Raw genomic sequence first — 18021 nt, forward strand, 5'->3', positions numbered from 1 at the left:
GTGTATCTCAACGATATCTTAGTTAAAAGCAACCAACCGAACAACACCTGGAAGACCTAATCTATTGAAACATGAATCAAATCATTACGGTTGTGTTTGTGACAATTGTGTGGTGGCGGTGCGTTACTTCATTGTTTTGTTAGGTGTTTGGAAAAATTATGTTTTGTATGTTTCTTCAAAAAGTTATGATGAGAAGCTGTGTTTGCAATCTAACATGATTGTGCTGCCTACTAGAAAATTATTGTTTTGACCTTTTAAAAATAAAATAAATTTATAATAACAATTTCAATTTTTTGAATATTATTTTTTTCTATAACAATTTGACAAATGTTTTTTTTTTTTCAAAACAGTCATAATTGTCTCAAACAAACACTACAATTGTCAAAGCTAAATAACAAAGTCTCTAAACATTTTTTTAGAAGTAAAATTTATTAAAAATAAATTACAGAAGGTTATATTTCAATTTTTTTATTTTAAGAGTATTAAAAATGATAAAATTTGTTAAAAAAAAGAAAAAAACGAGATACTTGTTAGAATAAAACTAAACCATACGGCACGCAAAAAAAAATTGCGTGTGATCGTAATAATATCTCGACCAACCAATTCGCATCACACGGCTTAAAGGGAAGAGAAACACATGGACAAAGAACACAAACTATAGTGGGCCGTTCACGGGCTGCAGCCCATCCCATCAGTAAAATAAGCCAAACTCATGAGATGATGACACCTGTACGGTAGATTATAAAGATGTCACCGTCATTTTGCCCTATAAATTGAGCTCTCGCCTGCAACTCGAAACCAGTCAGTTGAATCCAAAAATAGCATTTTAAATCTTTTTATTTGCGTTCATTTTTTAAATTTAAGGAAAAATGTCTTGCTGCGGAGGAAACTGTGGGTGCGGAGCTGCTTGCAAGTGCGGCTCTGGCTGCTCTGGGTAATCTTCTGCTCGAACTGAATGTCTGTATTTTTTTTTTTAATTACTTTTTGATGTTGTGAACGTGAAAACCTAATCTGGTAGATTTCGAATGGATCCTGGTCTTATTTTTTTTTCTTAAATTTCTTAGAATCTGTTGACGCGGGTGATGTTGATCTATCCTTATCGCTGATAGAATGTTTTCCCCTCTATCTGCTCGTAATTTGAGCATTTAATTTAATTTTATAGGGTGTTGTAGACGGATGATATCTGATCCAGTCTTTGTGCAATTTTGTGTGAACATGTGATTTTAGATGTATATATTGTTTTCTTGTACTTTCTTCTTTGTATTTACTTCTTATGTATGGTTGATTTGCCACAATCCCATGTTTTCAGGTTCTGATGAAGTCGTTGTGCTAATTCTCTCAAATTTCTTTGAATTCAGTGATGTTTTGACTTGTTCATGTGTCATCGTCGCCGTTCTTATGTTTTTGCCCTCTATTCGCTTGCGATTATGGCATGTAATCCAGTTTTTTAGGGTTTTATAAACGGTTCTTTTCAAAATGGATTCCATGGATTAACACCCTGATTTGGTTTTGCTCAAACTTAGATGCAAGATGTATCCTGATTTGGGAGAGGAGACCTTCGCCACCAGCCGGACCATTGTCGCCGGAGTTGCTCCTGAGAAAGGGTTTTTCTCTTCTCTCTTATCTCCTTTTCTTCTTCCTATTAAATTCATCCGAGCTCTGATCTTTTTCCCTTCTTTGTTTTCCTTTTTGGGCAGACACTTTGAGGCGGTGGTGGCCGGAGCAGAGAATGGTGGCTGCAAGTGCGGCGATAACTGCAACTGCAACCCCTGCAACTGCAAGTGAGAGCTCTGGAACGAGTGTATGCAGCTAGATCTTGAGATGCGATAGATCATATTGTGTGCTTAAAGGTTCTGGTAATTATAAGTATGCATGTAATTATAAGCATCTCTGCTGTTAAATGCAGTGAAATTATCTTGTTTGTGTGCGTGTGCGTGTGTTGTGTTGTGTTGCATGGTGTGTTTTGTTTGTTTGAATGTGAAGTGAGTTTTTAATCTATGGAAGTTGAAGTTTGTGGTGTTTGATCTATTGTTCCTTTTCGTAATATTAAGGGGCGGGGTAACCAATTTAACTCAGATTATATTCAAATCTTGCTGGACGGAAAAATAAAATTATAACTTTAAATTTTTTATTCAGTTAATTCAATTTCTCCTTAGCATTTCTCTATTTTGTTTTCAATCCCAGATTTGTTAAATCATTGTGTTTAAAGTTCTGCTTAAATCGATAGCATACATCCCCTAGAAATGAATTATTTGTAGCAATTGGGCTTGAGCTCAATTAAATGGGTCAGGCTGGCTTGCGGGTTTTTAATTTTGTTTTAAATAATTATAGAATAAATGCATATTATTTGGCATAAAAATGTTTTTTTTTTACTTGGGAATTTGTTTTAAAAGGTCCTTTTATTAATTTTAGAATAAATTTTATGTATCAAGCTTGATTGTTTTCGGCACGATAATTCATCGCTACAGGATATACATATTATTTAAGAGTAAAATTGCAAATATTTTGTTCCTGCAATTTGTTTTAAAAGTTATTTTTGACATTATGATGATGTTTGTCCATCATAAAATAATATTGCGAAATTTTTTTGAAAAATATGGATGTATAAGTACAGGATGAAAAATATTGTATTGATGATGTTTGTTCATAAATTTGTATATATTAAAGGTATTGGGCGGGGTCAGATTTGGCTTGGGTTGGACTTATTCGGGTTTAAGTTAGTCAAAAACTGACGGGCAGGATTTGGCCTGGTTTCTATTTCAATTTTCATGGCCAAGCTCATCCATTATAAGTTGGTTTGTGGGGAACTTGCCGAGCCACCTGCTGAATGCCGCGTCCCACCTGAAAAGCACTACTGAAGGTGCAATATGAATGATGAAGATATAATTACATACATAACATGGAAAACATAATTATTTATAAAATTAACACACATGATATTTATCTATTACCGGGTTGATGTATTTACGCGTGACATAATCAAATCATTGACAATTTGATAAAAATGAATAAAAAAAATATGGGTTGGAGTTTTATCATGAATTTTGATATTTGAGTGAGAAAGTGAAAATGGATGAAAGTGGGTACTGGATTTGCAAATAGTGATGTTTTAGGTGCTATGTGTGTGATTGGCCCAAATTTGAAATATAGTAAAATGGTGAACCAAGAGTAGTTCGTCTGATTGTGTGAAATTGAGGTTGTCAGTTGGCATTTGGTGGTCCTTGGATCGATAAAACTTGACTCCATTAGCTTTCCTTTGTTGATTAGCTATTATGGTATGGTTTTCTATTATTATCTATGGATGAGGAACTCATATTGACAAAGCAAGGCTAGACTATCGGACAAATGGATGAATCACTGTAATTCTTTGGGCAACTCACTTTTTGACAGGGTAATTCTCTGTGATGCTCTTTGTGATTATATTATGGACAATTCCTGAACTATGGTGAGGATTCTCAAGTGCATATGTGAGATGGATGACAATGTTGTTCTTTTTTTTTGGAGTCGAGGTGTGGTGAGAGAAATATCAATGCCTTTGCTTAGCTCAATTGACCTTGGTCCTTGGTTTGGATTGTCTGCATTCAACCGTGCTCTAACGCCGGTTAAGGGGGAGGGTGGGCGCTGCATCTAGTAAAAAAAGGTCATTTCATATTTCGCTAGTGACCCATTTGGTCAGTAGACCCTTTGGTATTTTACTAGTGAGCCCTTTGTTCTTCCTCTTGTGAGTCATTTGGTTTTTCTGCTAGTGGGCCTTTTAGTCGCGACTAGTCGGCCCTCCTTAGCCTTACTTCCTAGCCTCCTGGTTCATTGGATCTCCTCGAGATTCATGCAAACACATTTCTGATGTATAAATTTATTTTAAAATCTGTTGATTGTTAAGAACTATTGGTCATAAAGTGCAAAATTTTTTTTTTTTATTTTGAGAAAAGTGTCAAAATAGTCCATGGTTATTTATATGGGGCAGAGTTTATGAAAGTGCCAAAATTGTCATCAATGATTTTAAAATTAAGCTCCAATAGTTCTCAATGTGGACTATTTCAACTCAACTTTAAAGAGTCAAGAGATAATTCTGACACTTCTATAAATTTTGTGACTAAAATGATCCCACGTAAAAGTCGATGATTATTTTATCACTTTACCTTTTTTAGATCTCTACTTAGAGATAATAGATATAGAAGATATTGGGATTTTTTTTTGTTATTTTTGTTTATTATTATTATTATTATTATTTTTTGAATCATAAGATGGGCACCTTGCTATAAGTTATAGGAAATATTATAGGTTTTATGCAAGAAATTTATGGTATATAAGTAAATTATACAATTTATCTCTTTTAAATTAAAAATAAGATATTATAATATATTAAAAAAATTAGAATTTGAATAATATTAGTTGGATAATAACAATCAAATAAAAAAAATTGAGCAATAAAGATCAGATAATAATAAACAATGAATGATTTATGATCAACGATCAAAGTTAATAGGACGATTATGATTATATGAAAGAAAACTGGACTAGAATTTTGTTAATCAAATAATATATAGAAGTGCAAGTATATTTTATTTATTGAAATAATCAAATAGAAAAAATCCATTGAATTAACATTAATAATGCTATTAAATGATAATAAATTATTATAAACTGTTAAATTAAATAAAATATAATTAAACAATTTCTATTTAAATAATACTTTATATATGATACAAAGCTGAACATTCAACAAGTTGTGTTCTATTCTCCCCGGGAACTCGCTTCATCTGCAGCTCTGCGTTTTTTTCTCAGGAACGAAACCTAGAATTCGCCTCCGAAACCCTAGCCCTATCCTTACCGAAATTCATCAAACATGCCGGCGACGGCTGGGCGTGTGCGTATGCCTGCGAACAACCGCGTTCACAGCAGCGCGGCTCTTCAGACCCACGGCATCTGGCAAAGCGCCATCGGCTACGATCCATACGCTCCCACAAACAACAACGAAAAGGATGCGAAGCCCTCTGCCAATCGATCCTCCCTCGGAGACGGCGAGGATGGAGGGGAGAACGCTTACGCGAGCTTCCAAGGTCTGCTCGCCCTTGCGCGGATTACGGGAACCAACGCCGACGATACCCGTGGCGCCTGCAAGAAGTGTGGCAGGGTCGGCCATCTTACTTTTCAGTGTCGGAACTTCCTTAGTCTCAAGCAGGGGAGGGAGAAGGATGAGGCGGCGGCTGATGAAGCCGCGGCTTTATTCCATGAATTGAAGAAGGGGAGCGGGAGGAAGGAAGAAGAGAGTGAAGAGGAGGAGGAGGAGGAGGATGAGAGCTCTGATTCAGATTTGGATCCGGAGATTGAGAAGTTAATCGCTGCTAAATACGGAAAGAAAGGTAAGAAGGAATCTGAGAAGAGGGGGATGTCAAAGATGAGGAGTGGCAAAAGATCAAGATTTAGTGATGATGAAGAAGAAGAGGAGGAGGAGGAGGATGGGAGGAGAAAGGAGAAGAGAAGAAGGAAGGAAGAGAGGAGGTATGAGAGTTCTGACGATGAGGATGAGAAGCGGGCCAGGCGTAGGAAGAGTAAAAAGGAGGGCAAGCGGCGGAGGAGCCACAAGAGGAGGCCTGTTTCTGACGACGAGTCATATGATGAGTCTAATGGTCGTCATCACCGCAAACGGCGCAATGAGAGGACAGTTGATCTTTCTAGTGATTCTGATGGTACGGCTGCTGCTAAACATCACAGGCGAAGAAGAGAGAAGAGAAGAGACCGGAGGAGAGCTTATCGTAGTTCAGATACTAATGGTTCTGGGTCTGATGTGGATGATATGGAGAAGAAGAGCTTTGAGAGGAGGAGCCGTAGGGATAGGAGAGATTAACTCCTCTCACAAATATGGTTTGATTGCTTTTCTGTTGAGGCATTGGTACTCATTGTATGGTTGTGATTTATTATGCACCTTTTGAGTTTGATTTAACGGGAAAACTGATACAACATTTGGTAGATATGCATCTGAGTGCTTTTCATGGTGGTATATGTATTTGTCGTTGTATCTGAAATGGTGAATGATTTTCTTGCCGGGTGACTTTGTTTATCATCGGCCTTCTTTGTGTTAAGCAATTAAGTTGTAGTTTCTTCAGTTTTATAGCCCTTTTTCATCTTTATTCTCTTTGCAACATGATTTATGGTTTCGTCAAAATAGACAAAAATGATATATTTTGATATATATTTTTTATAGATTTAATGGTGAGTATGCTTGGGTGGTTCTCTAGCTCTTTGCTGATTATTTTAAAGCCCTCCATATTATAATAGATCAGTTTTGTTTTTTTGTTTTTCTAAATCTTGCACATTTTAATGCAATAGATTTTGAAATGACTCTACAAATTTCTTGTTAATTATTGTCACACAATAACGATGCCAAGATTTGTGTTTCAGAATCCACATGCAACAGTGCAAGACAAAACAACATTACTTCCAGATCTTAGTTATTGGATTGCTTCAAATTGTTTGAAGGTCATTACGTCAAATCCACGAACTCATCTCATATTTTGAAATGTCAACCAAGTTCTGATAGTTTAGCTTAATTTGCACCGAATTCGAATCCTAAAGCCATAAATTGTTTTTGATTTTCAATATCAAAGATCTTAAAGCTTACAAGTCTTCTATATTCTTCAATTATCTTCAGGGGAATAATGGTCCGACACAACTTTTAGAGATGAGATGTCTTGCTTCTCATTCATCTTATCAATTGAAGGATCATAATACTTTTTATATTAGGGTACTTTTGTCCAAGATGAATCTTGGAGATGAAATCTCTTCAACATGTATTGTATCTCAAAAGTATTAAATCATGTTTCACCCACCTTTATAGAAGGCACATTACTCTAGTTCCCTCTCTTCCCCAATAATGCAAGGGCTCCATTTTGAGCCCTTGCTTTTCATTTCATGGAGGAAATTATATTGAATTAGCTAAGCTATTTTCACCTTCAAGCTCAATCATTGACCCAAAAGATTAAGGAATTTTGAAAATTCATTGACTTGTGTAGCAAAGGGACTTCACGAGGACAAAATCACCTGGTTGGCTTGATAAATTTATATTTTTCTAATTTTTTTGGAGAAGTATTCGGCTTAAGATGACCCATCAATCTAACTTCCACTGACATATAAGTATCATTTTCATCTTACTACATTTTGACATTGCTGATTAGTGTAGGCCAAACCATTTTATATGCTATTTTATGCCAGGAGCTATTACATCGTTTGGGGATATATAGAAGTTGATCCTCTCCTTGACAGGTCTTGACATTTCATGTTTCAATAATATTAAGCATCATAGAAGTGATAGAACTATTGAACAGTAAGTGTTTTGGGCAACCAATATTCTCACCTTTAATTTGGGCATAAAATGGTCTTTTGAGAGTTTTTGGTATAATGTTGGCATTTACTAACTTCAAGTTGAGAATGGTGGCATTTGCTCTGGCCTACCACATCATTGACCTTTGTATGGCATCACAATATGAATTTATAAAACATAAATGCCTACTCCTCAGCTCGCATCATTGCTTGTGCCTCCTTATGCATCTTTGTTGCTCTCTCCATAGTTAGTATTGTTTCCTTCTTCTCTTTACAGAACTTCAATGATTGCTTCTTAATTCCAACACAGCTTTAATGACTGCTCGCAGTTGTCATTGTCACATGCACCTCTTTACTTAAACTTCAATGTCAACTTCTTAATTGAATTTACTTTGCCTCGTTGCAAGCACCTCTACAAAGTTTGCTAGAGACTTAACTAAGATTGGGACTTGCATCTTCATGCACCTCCATGTCTAGTTTCTTAGTTGTCGTCATTGCTCAGATATGGCCCTCTCTAGAATTTCCAAATAGCATGTTCCCAAGCTCAAGGAAGGGGCATAAATAGGCAATGGTTGTCTTTCCAAAAGTTTCTATAGCAATTCTCGATGGGTAAACATCACAAGCCACCTGATGTTGAACAATGAGGGACAACGTTTTTCCTATAAGCATGATAACATAACTCCAACCATCTGAACTTTATAATGTCTTAAAAAGCGATAAATGAAGCTCCATATTTACTAAAGATGTGCATTTTTTGTAAAGGCAAATAACAAGCTTGACTTTTTTAAAATTTCATTACTTAAGCTAGACATGTCGCCCCCACTTCTACATATGGCTATGGTGCCATATCCTTATTAAGTAGAGACCTATGCTTACTTGTTAATCTTCATTTCATAGATTGGTTGAATATCTCACCTCTTTTGCAACTTCTTTTGTCAAATTGTTTGAACTCAACAAATAACTCAGCTGACTACTCCTTAATTCGTGGTGCCGCTTACCTTATTGCTCTTGATTTTGTGTTTTAGTAAGGCGTTTTCACTTTTAAGAAAATTTTAATCCCAAAATTGTTTGGTGGGCAATCATGTATAATGCCATCGCCATAAAGGAATATTAAGAACGTGAAGATTGATTCATTTGTTTTTTATTTTAAAAGTTTAGATTGCACCATTAGTTCATGAACCATTTATGAATTTTAGCTTTGAGGGATATCCACTTCAATGTCTAGGAAGTGTTTGTAGTAAAAAGGAATCTCAAATGAAGTTTTCGAGAATTTTTAAGGATCCGTATTCGTTCTCATCTTTGAAGTACCGACACGAATACGATGATACAATATTGCATGGGCACATTATAAATGTAGGACACGATATGCTATGGACACACTATATTTTATAAATTATTGATATGAAATATTTAATTTCTTTTATTCTCTATCCAATCATTAATTATAGTTTTATAATAAAAATTGTTTGCTATTTAATAACATTGCCTATAAATGATTAAATGAATATATAGTCTATATATTGTAGTCATTAATAATATGCATATATATATATATATATATATATATATATATATATATATATAAAAAAATATTTATTAGTATTTTAGAATATTTTTAATTGTATTTTACATCTCATCAGACCTGCATATTAGAAAATTAAAAGACAAATAAATAAAGTGAAATAAAATCTTGTTAACATCATAGTTTCATCAAAATATTTGAAAGCAAGATAATGTCTCATAACGAATCAAGCAGAGGACTGTGTCATTTGTGAAGATTTATTTTAACATTTTTATTTATTGTTCTAGTAACATTGACTCTATTATAATATTAAGAAAAGGATGGACTAACTCGAATCTTATCTCAACGATGGTTGAGGTAGTAGGCTTGGGCTTTGGCTTTAGGTTCGAGTTTGACAATGGCTTTGAAGGTCATTATACAATATGACTTAATCTGAAAATGATTAACAATTTTGAATGAAATGACTGGTTTTGGCTTTGAAGGTGTTGGAATGATTTTGAGGTGCATGATATGGGCTTCAACTTCGATCAAAGCTCTTTGGCTTCGCAGTATCATTTTTTGTTTTATTAAGCTTTGAAGAATTGATGGAAATGCGAGAAGAGGGGTAGGTGCTATGTATCGCGGATGTCTAAGGAAACTAGTGCATATAATATTATGAGTATCATTTCTTTTGTAAGTTTTGGTTTCAAGTTTGTTTATTTTGAGTTTTATGTGCCTTGCTTGTGTTATGCTCATGTTTCGGCCATTTTATATTGTGTTTAGTAAACTTTATATTCCAATTTGATTGCAACAAAATTGATTTAGTTTTTGAATTGTTAAACATGCGTCATAGCATTTGGGTGCTATGTTTGTGTTTGACACATATTCTTCACGAACACAAAATCCATTTGAAAGTGCCTGGGCTTCATAGAACTCTACCATTTTGTTATCACATTGTATCATTGTACTTTTATTATGTTTGTGTTCGACACATATTCGTCACGAACACAAAATCCATTTGAAAGTATATGGGCTTCATAGAACTCTACCATTATTATCACATTGCCGATCTTGAGAGGGTTAGATCTATCAAAGGGGGAGTAGATCTCTATATCAACTAATTTGCTTCTATGGTACTACTTGTAGTCCTTTGTTGTACTTATATTTATTTGTGGGATCACATAAGGAACACAAAATGTTCAAATCAATCTTGGGAGGTTTTGATCTTTACTCGACTTGTATGCATTTGCATTGAAAGTTGATCTTTATATTCACTTGGCGGAATTCCATCCCTAGGTAGGGTTTCATGGTAATCCCAAAAGTTTAGACAAGGAGGATTTGATTTCAGTGAACCTGTTTGTGTGCTTCCGTGTTGCAACTTGATGCTATAACCCTTGTTCAACTTCTACATCTGATCGGGTTTAAGGTGAAAGGTGATGTCAATCCTAGAAGGATTCAATCTTAAACTGATGTGCACTCTTTCGCGCTACAATTTGATTTCTTCATAATCTTCGCGAGCTCACCACAAACATTAAGGAGCTCTTTTGCTATTGTTTCTTGAGCTTTTAAGTACTTCTTTAGAAATTTCTTATGCCCTGGTCATTATTTAGCTTTATTTAGGAGTTTTATTCGTTCAAGAGATATAATAGCAAAATGACTTGCAAGCATCACCATGAGCAAAAATATTCACCAATACTACAACCCGAAAATGTATAACACTGGCTCGCGAATTTGCTGCATTTCTTGAGTCCTAGCTACCAATTTGACTTCATCATCTATCGGCACGTGTTATCTCCTTGGTGAATCATATATTTTGTTGAATAGCCTTCTTGAAGAATGATTTCCATTTTTTTCTTTCGCTCAACATGCAGAGGCATCCTTTGAATATCTAAATTCATTTCTCATTCATTTTGAAATCCTTTCGGAAATCCTTTCAGTTTCCTTCCTCGACAGCCAATTTGCACATAGAATATTGAGGATTCTCTCTTTGAGATTCTTCTACTTGTTGAATCCGTTTGGGAGTGATGATCATCTCACTCGACAGCCTCATTGAAGACCTCAAGGCGTTCTTTGCTCTGCATGTTAGCCAGCACATTGGCTTTTTATGAAATGATACTGAAATATAGCTTATAATCCTTGCTCTAGTCTCCTTGCATGCTTCAAGTAAGTTATTTTTTGTGCAAAGGAATACTTCGAACTGTAATAATATGGACTCTAAGTTAGCTTCGCAGGCTCAGGTTAAGCTCTTTATGCTTCAAGAAATACATAATATTTTGATGATTTGTAGAAACTTACACGCTAAAGAGGTAGGTGCTTTCATTTCTTGAGGCAAAACGACAACTTTTAACTATAGGTTGTGCAGTTCTTCTCATGCTGCTTCAATTGTCTGGATGCATAAATGATCACTTCATTTTGAATAAGCGCACAATCCATTTCCTTTAAGGAATCATTACTATGAACTTGGAACCATTCAATTCCATTTGGAAACATTAAAAAGTGGAGGCATCACTATATTTTTTGTGCCTTGTGAGGGAATATGCTTGGACAAACCTGGGATGGCATCTGACTAATTGAACAATCCACTAGTTGTCATTTTTTTGAGGATTGACTGATGATAAACCATATGATTTAGGAAAGAGATACTACTGAGCAAAGAGGGATACATATAAAACTTCGCATACAACTTGAGGTATGCATGGTTTGCAATATCCTCATATGCGCTCTTCATGTTTTTCTTGGTTATTGGAAGTCCAAAATATCATTAATAAACAAAACAATAAATTGATTTATGTAAGGCTTGAACACCCTCCACATTAAACTTATGAATATTTTGGGAGCGTTAATAGAAGTTGTTAAAAAAAAAAATCGAAATGACCATATATTTGGTCCATAAAGCAACCTTACATTCACCCCGTTCCTTCATTATGAGATGATTTCTAGTAGAAAATTGAGACTTGGTTATTCTGGATGTTGACCTTGTTCAGCTCTAAATATTTATGTTGCTATTATAAAAATGGTTTGTGATTCTTCACATATTAAATATTAACCTTTTATTTTATTTTATTAGATTATTTCAATCCTAGCCATAAGTTGTATTTTATTAAAAGTTCGGCTATACAAATTGTTATTCTAATAATGCATTTACATTTTTACTTTGAACTCTTAAATATAGCATTTTTATTATTCAGCTATATTTTGCAACACTTCCTATTTATCCTACTCGTCTCTCAGCCCAAACCAAGCGGAAACGTTCTCACATTGCTTCTGATTTATAATTTTTTAATTTTCATTGTAATGACATCTTCCAAAAATGAAATCAAATCAGAGAAGAACCCTAGAAGCCGACAAAGCAAAGGTTGACTCCAATCATCTCCAACCTGTAGAGTATAACTTCCCTCTACCTTCTCATTGGAGAGATGATAAAATGGCTTCTTTCCTTTACCTGTTTTTGTTTTTTATAGTTTTATTTCTTTGCCAATGCGCTTTGCTTGGCTTGACCTTTATTTTTTTCTTTTTGTGCTCTTTTGGAGAATAAGTATATCTTTCAAGCTGTCCTTGCTAAGCTCTTTCTTCACATGTGATTCCAATAATCGGGGATAGTTAGAATGATGCATGCATTTGATTTTGCCATTTTTTTTATGTCCATTTAGGTGGCGATGTGTTTATAATTTTTGCTATATTTATCTATTGTTATTTATTTTAGGATCACCTCCCATTTGTGAGGATCTTTGGACTTCAATTATCCGAGTGTGGTGGTGCGTTGACAGTTTCTATTGTTTAGTGTATTTTTTACTTATTTAGTTATCTTGATTTAGGGCAAAGAAGACCAGCTTTGATGGCAGTGGATGAGTGGTGACGGTAAAGAATGATTTCAGTTGCTCTTCTTAATCCTCTCATGCTAACTTTTTTGCCATTTTCTATTTTGAAGCCGAGCCTTCCTGTTGAGTTCAATTTGCGATGAAAGTCGTTCTTTTTTATTTTGTTTATTACGGTTTTAGTTGACTTATGTTTTCTGCCTGAAGGGCATATTCAGGAATTGATAAAATATTCTAGAAGGTTAGCAGGCTTTGATAGCAATGGATGAGCGGTGAAGGTCAAGAATGATTTCAGTTGCTTTTCTTTATACTGTCTTGCTAACTTTTTTGTGATTTTCTATTTTGAAGCAGAGCCTTCCCGTTGAGTTCAATTTGCAATGAAAGTCGTATTTTTTTTTGCTTATTATGATTTTAGTTGACTTATGCTTTCTGCCTGACAGGCCCATTCAGAAATTGATAAAATATTTGAGAAAGTGAGCGTTTCTCCATTCAAGTTTCTATCTTGTTTTTGAATAATGCCTAAACTCAATTGAAATTGCATTGTTTTTTAAATTTGTTTACTGTCTGTCTTTCAAATTAACAAGAGCAAATAGTATGCGAAACAAGAGCATTCTGTATTTTCAAATTGTTACACATCACTCATGATCTTCAAAATAATGTTTTGCGTTAGTGCAGGGATTAATAGAGTATTGGATTTATGTTATCATTTCAAAAAGCTTGAGCACAGATATATTCATACTGCACTCTGAAGGACTTTGATTTGGTCCTAAGAGCAACTGCTCCCAAATTCTCACAAGGCGTTGGATGTTGGTGAGTTTTATTGGTCACATATTATCTTTTTGGGAGGCTATGTTAGATGAAATAGACTAATGGCATCAAGTAAGTCGGGCATGACATGTGAGAAAAAAATATGAAGAAAAATGAGAAGACATATGGTATGATAGATTGAAGTTGATCAAAAATGATTTTAGAAGTTAGCACTTGCCATTAACAAATGAAAAAATATATATATAATGTCAACTAAGTTGTTGGTATCAGGTTTCATCTTGAGCTTTCCTTCTGTTTATGCACGGCACGCAATAGATATTTGTTAGATTATGGATTATTAGGTTTGCTTTGACTTCAGTATAAATTTAAAGAATGCTTTGATGAAATATATTTTATGATGATAGAATTCATATTGATGTTAATCTGATTACTAATGCATGTATGTGGGTGCTGTGTTTGAATTGTGTTATGTTTTGAAATGTTGTTTTCTAGTAATTGAGAAACAGACACTATCATTTTAGTTTATTCTATTTTAAAAAAATATTCATGATTTTTTAAAATCAGTAAAAACATATAATGAATCTATTGAATTATATTCCTGATTTATGTGCGTTTCTTTCTATTTTGCATTGCTTCATATATTTCCACAAATCATTCAGCAAATGAAGGTTTGAGCTTTTGATTATCTTGTATTTTTGTTTCAGTGCATTTGAGTGAGGACTGCGTTATTTTTTTTTCATTTGCTATAAATTATTTTTACTTCATTTTTTAGAGAAGTATTGATCAAGCTATTACCCCACGTAGTGGGATTAAGGCTTTGCTATTGTTGTTGTTGTTGTTGTTGTTATATTGATCAAGCTATTATTTCTTGCTGTGAAATACGATTTGAATGTGGATTTCTGTTTATTTTGCTCTTGCTGCAGAATGATTGTGTTTTTTTTTTATAGATGATGATGTTCTTGCTGCAGAAGTACAAGTAGTTTGAAATTAGAGTATTTTTTAACCTTTTAATATCTTCTTATGCACTCCTTAAATGATTGTTTTTTTTTTTGGTGTAATTGCTCATTTTTTTTATTCTATAATTATATCATATCATTGAGAAAAAAAGTTCAATTATTCAGAAAAGAGATGAGCATCTTATTACTTATAAGAGTGGATCTAATAAAACACAAATTGATTACTTTCTTATGAAAAGACTTTCTTATTGATTACTTTCTTATGAAAAGAAGAGATCGTCGCGATTGTAAAGATTGTAAGGTCATTCCAAGTGAAAATTTAAGTACCCACATCATTTATTAGTTCTAGATTTTAAGATTAAGAATTGTAAAATAAAGAATACTAGGACTCATATCGTAGAATTTGATGAAGAAACTTAAAAGACACAAATAAAATTATTTTTATGAGTAAAATTCAAGATTTCAAAATTTGGGATCTTATGTAGAAGCAAATGTTATGTGGGATAAAGTAACAAACACTATTAAACAAGCAGCAAAATATGTGCATGGAGAATCAAAAAAAAAAATTTATAAATAAAAATAGTTGGTGGTGGAACAATAATGTGCAATAAAAGATAAAATATAAGAAGTTATGTTATAAAAATTGGTTTAAATGTAAAAGCTTAGAGAACTGGGAAAAATATCAAACGGTCATGAATTCTTAAAAAAACAATCTGTGACGCTAAAAATTCTGCTTTTGATGATCTTTATAATAGATTAGATGCTAAGGAGGGTGAAAAATATATGTATAAACTAGCCAAACAAAGAAAAAAAAAGTAAAGATTTAACTCAAGTAAAGTGTATTAAAAATGAAAATCAAAAAGTACTTTTCTTAGAAAAAGATATTCAACATAGGTGATGTTATTCTTGTCCTTGATTTTTGTTTGGCTTTTTTTTATCTCAAGATGAATTGAATTATATTACAAATGCACTCATTTAAGTATGATTGCTTGGTTTTGTACGAAAATCTAGAACTTCAGAGTTCTTTATATGAAAATGAAATAAAAAATTAAACATTCATTGGTTCTGATCTAATTGTAATGATTTTATTAATGTTTGTCATGGGTTATAAATGGTACTCTTCCTTTTAATTAGGGACTTCGTTGGTATAAAGGTATTAGACATGTATCATCTAGAATGTATATGGTGGCGGATGCTGGAGGATCCTTAGGCATATAAGTTTTTAAAATGACGGTGTTATAACATGTTTCATTATTCTTTTTTTGAGTGGAGTGAAGAGAATAAAAAGCCCTGTATTTTTTTGCTGAGGATGATATGCATCGGCTTTATTGGCAATTGTGTGTATCTATTGTGTCAATGGTAGGCAATGAAATTGATGGACATCAGTATTGGTGCTGACTACTTTAATCTTCCTTAGAAATGATGACATACATTGACTCTATAAATGATGATCTATGATGAAGTTGACAAGTGTTTGTAGTTAGAAAATTGTAGTTGTTTAGTGTTTGTAGTAAGAAAATTGTAGTCTCTCAACATTGATTTAAGTGACCGTATATAAGCAATGGCAGCCGGGTTATTACAGATGGGCGGTGATAATGGTTGGGTGGTTGTAATTGGACGATGGAGTTTGTGCGAATGTTGACAAGAAATGATGTTCAATTGGTCATAAATGGTTTACTATGGTCGGGTGATGGTGATTGAAAGACCATACTCAAAAGTTGGAGATTGGTGATTGTAGATGGGCGACATTCGTTGAATGATGGCGGTCGAGTGGTTGTAGTTATGTGTGGTCATCGTTCGGCGACTTTGGTTACTGCATGGTAGTCTTATGATTGTAGACATACATTGATGTTTGAATGATTGTAATCTGTTGATATAGGTTGGACGAATATAGATAAGTGCTAGTGGTTGGACAAACGCAGTAAGTTGAAGTGGTCGGTGATCACAATCAGGCGATTGTTGATGTGCACTAGTGGTCAGGAAGCTTTAGTTATCACCTGGTGCTTGAAAAATTGTAGATGGGTGGTGATGGTTGGATGAATATAGTGAAACAATCGTAGTCGAGTGGTGGTGATTTGACCATCTTAAAGGGTGATAGTGGTCATGTTTACTTAGTTGAGTGATGCTGATCGAAGGAAAGTTGTGCGATGAAAGGGTTGTGCGGTGGTCGATTGGTTGATCAGGTGATTGTAGACATGCAATTGTAGTCAGCCAATGGAAGTTGTGCGACCGTAGATGGGCATTAATTTTTGGGTGACTGTGGTCTTGAGGTGGTAGTTGGGAGATGAATGGTTGAGCGACAGATGTTTGGGCAATTGTCATCTAGTGATGGAATTTGAACAATTATATTGAGACAACAATAATTGGTCAGCCATTGCTGGGGCGTGCTGGTGAAGTGATCGTTGGCAAACGGTGGCCAATCAACCATAGATTGGGGGCAATGGTCAGGTCATCTTAGTTAAGAGACAGATCTAGTGATTGTAGATGGGTGACTGTGGATGGGCAATGATTGTTGGGTGACTTTGGATGGGCAATGATTGTTGGGTGAGTTTGATGGGGCAGCGATGGTCGACTGCTGAAGGATATGGTGGCGATAGGTTGATAATGGCTGTTCGGCAGCTTGTAGACCGGTGACAAAGTTCAATTAGGGCTCAAGAATTCTCCAAATCTTTGAGCTATCTGCAATTTTCGGACATCTAATTTTTTGTCATCCGAAAGGGCGATTACTCCCTTGTATGTCAATGTGGACATCCTCTAGGGACCCTAAACCAATTCTCCTTAATCGTAATTTTAGGTTCAGTAGAAGTTCACATGTTGATCGAAGCAAAGTTGCCAGAAAATGTGGCTCCAAATTCTCAAGATTGCTTGAAATCAGTTGTAAATTCTTCATCGAGCTTTGGAAGTGCTAACATTTAGTTTGGAACATCGAAAACTGATCCCGAGGACCCAAAAACTGTCAGAAAAACCTATCCTGTTTAATTTGGGCTCTTAATGCAAGTCGTTGCCCAACTATGTAGGCGTGCACCCCACTGCATGAGAAAATTGATTTCGTACAGATAACTTAGGAAACTCCATTTGTTTTAATTCTCCAAAATAAAGAAAAATCCAAATTAGTTCCAAAAATTTTCAAAAACATTAAGAAAAAAGGGATAAATATATTTTTCTTCCACAGGTTTTGGATTCTCTAGCTTCGAAGGACAAAAAAAAAGAAAAAAAAATCTAAAAAACAAACTATCCAGTGAGAGTTCATTAGTTAGAGGCGGTTAAAACTCAATACTTTTACAGAAAAGTCTCCGGTCTTCCCTTAAATAACACATAGATGACCCCCTTAGGCGGATCAGATGTGCAGGTGAAGCTTTTGCTGCGCAATTAGGCTTTGATTTTCACAATTACATTTTCTATATGGTTTATTTGGGGCAATTTTACATGACTATATTTGGTTATGACTGGTTTTTCCAAAATCACGCTTGGTGTTGAGTTTTTTTTATTATCATAATATATGTTATAAGAAAGTTGCCTCTTTTTTATGGAAGAAGATAAGTTTGTAATAATCACAATAATTTTAAAATTTTATTGTCATCTCGACAGTTCTAAAAGATTTGTCACCCCAAAAAGACTCTTAGTTTGTCACTGTTGAGATTTTAGCCAGCCTCATTCCTGC

At 34.4% G+C, this 18021-nt stretch overlaps 2 protein-coding genes across 2 annotated transcripts; both read left to right on the forward strand.

Moving 5' to 3' along the window:
* Positions 1 to 784: 784 nt before the first annotated feature.
* LOC110022898 (metallothionein-like protein type 2) lies at positions 785 to 2028 on the forward strand. Its single transcript, XM_020722049.1, has 3 exons — positions 785 to 934; positions 1524 to 1604; positions 1698 to 2028. Exons 1-3 carry the CDS (start codon positions 870 to 872, stop codon positions 1783 to 1785), a joined length of 234 nt encoding a protein of 77 aa, XP_020577708.1. The 5' UTR covers positions 785 to 869; the 3' UTR covers positions 1786 to 2028.
* Positions 2029 to 4726: 2698 nt separating this feature from the next.
* LOC110022901 (CAX-interacting protein 4) lies at positions 4727 to 6112 on the forward strand. The gene has a single exon (XM_020722054.1). It carries the CDS (start codon positions 4847 to 4849, stop codon positions 5846 to 5848), a length of 1002 nt encoding a protein of 333 aa, XP_020577713.1. The 5' UTR covers positions 4727 to 4846; the 3' UTR covers positions 5849 to 6112.
* Positions 6113 to 18021: the final 11909 nt, after the last annotated feature.

The sequence above is a fragment of the Phalaenopsis equestris genome, unplaced genomic scaffold (assembly GCF_001263595.1).
Source record: "Phalaenopsis equestris unplaced genomic scaffold, ASM126359v1 Scaffold000203, whole genome shotgun sequence".
Taxonomy (NCBI): domain Eukaryota; kingdom Viridiplantae; phylum Streptophyta; class Magnoliopsida; order Asparagales; family Orchidaceae; genus Phalaenopsis; species Phalaenopsis equestris.

Coding starts and splice junctions, on each gene's coding strand:
- LOC110022898 (XM_020722049.1), top strand. CDS start 870: ATGTCTTGCTGCGGAGGAAACTGTGGGTGCGGAGCTGCTTGCAAGTGC. Junction 935..1,523: donor TGCGGCTCTGGCTGCTCTGG/GTAATCTTCTGC, acceptor GCTCAAACTTAG/ATGCAAGATGTATCCTGATT. Junction 1,605..1,697: donor GGAGTTGCTCCTGAGAAAGG/GTTTTTCTCTTC, acceptor CTTTTTGGGCAG/ACACTTTGAGGCGGTGGTGG.
- LOC110022901 (XM_020722054.1), top strand. CDS start 4,847: ATGCCGGCGACGGCTGGGCGTGTGCGTATGCCTGCGAACAACCGCGTT.